Raw genomic sequence first — 6279 nt, 5'->3', positions numbered from 1 at the left:
AAGTGCAGAGTAAGAGCGACTGAACAGATAACAGCACGCAGAAGAGCAACTAAGACAGTTACAGTAAGAGCAGATGAATAAGATATATATATATATATATATATATATATATATATATATATATATATATATATATATATATATATATATATATATATATTATTTATTTATTTATTTATTTTTGTGGGAAGGAACAGAGCAGGATTAAGGGCTACAGGGGTTGTCCTTCCCAAATGCTCTCTTTGTACACAGTAGGAGTGCCTGAAATCAGAACATGACCTCACTGCACTCAGTTGAGTGAGCAAATGAGATGGGCCCAGAAGGAGTATCCAAATACAAATCTAAGAGAGGGGCGGGCAATTTCAAAGCCACCAACATTAATACCAAAACAAGGAGGGTGAGTGGGAACTAACTGTAGAGAGACAGCCACAACTTCAGTTGATTTAATATTCAGTGAAAAACACAAATAAATAAATTAAATACAATACTATATGCAAAAGAGCAGATAAAAGTGTACTTAAATTCACTTATACGTCCAGCTGATTTCAGGTAGATGTTAGCCGGCCAAAGCTCTATGTATGTATACATACATCGGCCACTGCTAATCGGATGCCAGTGCAATACTGGGATTCATTTCAAAAGCTAAGGCTAATATCAGGACTCCTTACATAATTAAGTTAATTTAGTAGCTTTGTGTGCTAGTAAATTTAGCAAGGAGCTTGCAGATTCTCTTCGCTACAGTTCAGATTTTCTTCTTCTAGATATTCAACTTTGGAAGATTTTTTTTCATTTATTTATTTTTTGGCAGTCCTCAACTCTGGAAGACTTTCAACTGTGGGACAACTAGGGACTGGCCAGGGTACCAGATGACCAAGATACAGCTTTGCAGCAAATAATAATAAAAAGTATTTTGGATCTGTAATTTATTCCTGAAATACAGGCTTTATTTTGTTGTTGTTTTAATAATCTCTTTTCCTTGCCCAGTAGTTTCCATGTGGTCACAATTCACAATACTATCAGAGATGATCTAGCAGTGCAGTACATTTGGCAGTACATATAAAAATGTGACCAACTATTTTCACTTAATTAAAAAAATAAATAATGTTAAGTGTGCACAAATATCCCTTTCCATGGATGACCAGAATCATTATGTTAAATGATTTGCTCAAACACGCATTATACAAATGGAGACTGAGTGACATATAATCAAGTCTGCTGAGTAAAGCTCACCAACAATTCACAGTACTGCAAGTGCAACTGCACACCTACTCTGCTGTTTCCATTACACAAAACTGACTACCTGCATTACCTAGACCAATCTGACTGCAAGAAATGAAAATCATAATTCAGAAAGTGAGGTCCTATGGACAGACACATCATTTTTTGTTCTATCATTTCTTTGGTAGTATCACAGCAGAAGGCTACGTCCTTAAGGAAATATCAGGGACACAATTTCCCAGTGAAACGATGCGCATAAATAAATTTCTGCAAAGAAAATACTGCAGTTTGCAAGTTATGTAATATGAAGGTGTTACTCTGTTGTGATGTTGAATAGTAAAGCAACCTGATGACAGCTGCTGAAGAAAATGAACAAAGATTACATATGCAGTACTGGTAAAAAGATGGCAAAAATAGACAAGACATAAAATAAGACAAATCAAGTGGGATGAATCAATACACTTTCTCTTGCCGAAGAATGTGTGTCAGAAATTCCTGTACTTACACTGGTAGGTCAAGCTGCTTTGCAATCTCCAGTTGTTTCCTGAACACATCCAACTGCTCCTCTCGCTGTTCTGAGGAAGATACATACCAAGGAGTAAAGTCAAGCCCAATCTGCAAACAGTAGGAAAGTTATACTATACTGTTATTATTTTCATCAATCATTATGCATCAGTTTATTTCTCATTTATTCACGTTTCTCTCTACCTCTTTTCTGGGATTTGGTTTTTAACTTTTTCCCTTGAGCAAACTAAAGCTGTTAAAACAGCAAAAACACTAGACTCTGATGATGTCAGTGCCACTGTTTGTATCCCTGGTGATTTCCTCCCCTTACGCAGTGTAGTGTAGTTCATGCCTGCATTCTTGGTGTGACCTCAAATGGAAACACACCAGTAGGAAAGTAAGTCAGAATTTCACCCTTAGTCTTACAAGCAACAAAAGATAGGCAAGTTAAAAGCTATGACAAAGCCACTGAATAAAACATTTACTGCATACATACATTTCTAGCATTTTGATTAATGACTGCAAAGAGTAGAAAGTAAGAAAATCCAAAGGTATAAATAAAGAGTAAAACTCCATCTATTAAGAATGAGCCAATGAAAAATACAAGTTAATTAAAACTAAAACACTAATAGACTTGAAAGAAAAACCCTCCTTATACAGTGAGCGTTAAGATCCTTAGGTCTCACTCAGTGCAATAAACGTTAAAATGCTAAGGGCTTCCTTATATGAGAAATAATGTCCAGCTTATAATCACACATACAATTACTACTAATACAGTCAAGGACAGTGACTTTTAAAAGGTGAGAACTACCATTATGAAACCGTTCAAGATAATGAGCAACAAAACTTTCTGCCTTTTGTTTTTTTATGTCCCTGATGTGTTCCTGAAGTCTGGTCTTAAAGGCATGATTAGTCTGGCCTAAAACTGGTCTTAAAGCAGAGAAGTCTGTCCCCTACATACACCAGGCTGCAAGAACATATCAGAGCACAAATTTCATTTTCACCTTTACACAATAAAGTAGATATTAGTGGTGAATAACGTTATTAATATAATCCAAACTTGCATTACCATTACTGCAGCTCCAACAGCAGACACAGAGGTATGTAAACCCAATCGTATCCCTCCTGTAAGAGATCTGTGATGTAAGGTGATACATGACAAAGATCCAAGTTCTCAAGAGGCAGGTTTGAACCTTTCTTCTGAACACTAAACAATTTGTTGGGGCAGAATCTAATACTCTAACACTGTAACACAAGGTCACTTGATTCATCATATGAGTACTTGGAAGAAAACTATAAATACCTCCTTATATGCCTTTAGAAGGTTGAGGAAAAGTACGTAACAGGAGCAGTATAAATGTATGTGCGTACATCTGTGTGTTATTATTGGAATGTCTGGAGTGCCAGCTTCCTGAAGTAATGGAAATTGTTAATGCTTTTTGGGTTGGAGTGGAGGTTGTATTTTCATCTGAAGGAACTGGTAGTGATTCCATTAGGGAGAAGGAGTAAGGGAAGTCGGGTTATAGACTTGGTGGTATCCAGACGGGAGTGATTACATGGGAATTAAAGTACATCCAACTGATGGAGGACATTAAGAGTAAGAAAAGGGATGAGGTCAGAAAGCAAGGAATATGGTGGGCAGGTGGTTAATGTGGCCAAGAAATTATCATTGTGAGAGTAAGGATGTTAAGGAAAATAATTTTACCACTGGCATTATATTTCATTAGGCATATGGATGTGTGCCTGCAACATGGCAGTACAGAGATACAGAGGATATACAACAGGTTAGGTGTTGAATGAAGAAGGTGTAGAATACAGAAGGGAAGATTCAATATGGAGGAGGTGATAGAAGGATGGAATACACCTAATTTTAGGCAAGACATGAGAGCAGTCAATATGGGCATGAGATGTGGAGGGATCCAAAACGGAGAGTTAAGATGGATAAAGTGGGAGGAAAATATGGAGGAGGGGACTAGGAAGATGGTGGAAAAAGTGCAGAAAATATAAGTGAAGTGGCTGCGGCTGTGACGGTTAAGATGGATCTTAGAAAGAGGTGACAGTGTTAAGTTAGGGTGCTAGAAAGAATTTTGGTGTGTTGATTGAAGGATTGAGGGCATGCTTACACTAGTGATTTAATGGTCAATGATATGGAAGTAAAGCTGTCGAAGTCTGTCTCATTTCTCTGTAACCTGACCAAAGGCAGGGAAAGTTATTGTATAATGCAATCAGGGCTGGGATGAGGAGATTATATCACAAGAATGGTATGACGGAAAGTAATATAGATGTGTAGGTCAAGAGAGGTAAAGAGTAAAATGGGAGGATTTATAGGACGGTACATAAAAAGGAGGCAGAGAAGAGCTGTGAGAAGTTATGTGATAAGTGGATAAAGGAAGATGTAAGATGGGTATTGGAAATAAGAACTCTTGGGATTGTTGAAGAATATGCAGATGGTGGGTCTGATGCATGAGATGCAGAAGTTGCTCCATAGGTGGAATAAAACTTTTAAAATGGTGTTTGAGGAAGGAATGGGTATAGAGTATGTATGCTGGAATTGAGGAAAAGTAGTTGGGGGTTGACTACAGTTGTGTAGTAGGAAGGCCAACTATGTTAGGGAGTTGTGGAGGAATGTGGCGGTATTATGGAGACACATATGAGGATTTGCCAATGTTTTGTTATTATTGACATTCAGGATGGGAGAACATGAGAAAATAGGGAATAAAGATGACACGGTTAAATATTAGTGGTGGTAAGGGCAGTTAAGAGGAAGGTAACCCAGTACTGGATGATGGGAGAGATATTAAGATGAAGTATGGTGGAGATGAATATAATATACAAAGGGTGAATGAGGAAATGAAAAATAAGGAGATGGTGAAGGAGTGGGGAACATGGATGAATACTGAGGTGAACAATGACTTAAAAGGGGGTTCAGAGGAAAGGTGTTGGAGGTAATTATAAGTTAGCGAAGAAGTATAGGTGAAGCAAAAGAAATAATGGATGGACATGAGACAAAAGAATTAACAGGCAGAGGAATCACTTTTGGTAACCCTGAAGGAGGAATCTGCCGAAGAGATTATAAAAGGTAAGCAAGCAGGAGATGCTCCTGCCCCTACATTACTGGTAAAGGGACCGTTGTAAGGGTTATGGGTGATGCAGCACCAGTGCAAACACAAGGAAAGCAGATATAAGGAGAGAGTTGTAAGACCAAGAGACACAATCCAGGAGGAAATAAATCCAGATTGGTGGGGGAGGGAATATACAGTTGACTGTAGGAGTATATGTAAACTTGCATCTGGTACATTATCCAAAAGTTAAGGAACAAACATATATATTGTTAAAAATTGTTCCTTGATGTTTGCATTGGGTGTGCTTACTAGATGAGACCTGTTGCTATGCATATGTTTAAAATGAATACAAAAGATTAAAAAAGCAAAATTCTCTGCTGGTGTTAAGAACTTTGCATGTTTCAAATCAATTTTCATTATTTTAATTTTATTTTTTATTTTTAAATTTTGCTAGAAACAGCAAAAGCCACGGACTCTGATGATGCCAGGGACACTATTATCACCCTTAGTGATTTCTTCCCTTACCCAGAGTAGTGCAGCTCATATTTGCATTTCTGGTATAATCTCTAACACACCAACAGGCCTGTGGAAGCAGCAAAAAAGCTATAATTTCACCATAGATCAGCTCCTCATAATCTGCAGTCTGCAATCATGATACAGCAGCACACCAGAGACATCAGATGTCTTACTGTTGTTCCAGTGCCAGTAACAGTTGCTTCAAAACACAAAGCAGACACAGGTACTAAGTAACAAATTTTGCTTATGTACTTACCATGATCCAGATCAGCAAGTCTGTCCTCATAGACAACAGTCCTTTAGTCAGTCAGCATCTGAAACTTTCCTAGGCTACTGTCTTTTACCCACTATGCTCTGCCAGCTAGCTTAATCTCCAGGTGAATCAGAAATAATATATGCAATAACTAAAAACCTTCTACACCATGCCTGCACTAAGACATAGCGAAGGAAAATGAGTATGCTGATGAGGACTGACTTGCTTACCTAGTTCTTATGTTAAGATGAGTACATATATTTTGTTATGGGTATGAGGAGGTCCATTCTCATCAATAGCAAGACATAATTAGAAGCTCATCCACCTGGGTGGTTACTTTCATGAAAACATACCCTTAAAAACTGTGGCTCCATGGAAGAAGACAAAGATCTAGAGCACACACTAAGTCTGTAGTGCCTTGCACAGCTATTTAGTGAAGACACTGCAGCTACTACACAGTCATCATTTAAGGATCCATTCCAGAAAAGTACTTGAGAGGTAGACAGTGCCTTTGTTAGCACATTCTAGCACATAATGCAAATCTTACTGTGCTTATCATAATATAATTTAATGCAACTAGTCAATCAACTGGATGGAGTAACTCAAAACTTTAGATTCCAATTTCTTTTTAAAAAATTAGATACACAAGACTACTTTCCTTTCCAGGGAATGACAGCAGAGAATAGGTAATGAGAAAGGGAAAGGGATTGTTCAATGAAAGACCAG

The 6279-nt window shown here is 37.6% G+C and overlaps 1 protein-coding gene across 1 annotated transcript in view; it reads right to left on the bottom strand.

The window, feature by feature from the left end:
* LOC122788408 (putative deoxyribonuclease tatdn3) overlaps positions 1-6279 on the bottom strand; it is a 546534-nt gene that overhangs the window by 182558 nt on the left and 357697 nt on the right. Inside the window, exon 6 of the mRNA XM_044055482.1 lies at positions 1724-1833. Coding sequence (XP_043911417.1) covers positions 1724-1833 — 110 coding nt within the window. The remainder of the gene's footprint in view (positions 1-1723; positions 1834-6279) is intronic.

The sequence above is a fragment of the Protopterus annectens genome, chromosome 1.part2, assembly GCF_019279795.1.
Source record: "Protopterus annectens isolate FY-2018-M chromosome 1.part2, PAN1.0, whole genome shotgun sequence".
NCBI classification, from domain to species: Eukaryota; Metazoa; Chordata; order Ceratodontiformes; family Protopteridae; genus Protopterus; species Protopterus annectens.
Note: the sequence above shows the minus strand (reverse complement) of the source record. Positions and strands in the feature narration are given on the sequence as shown.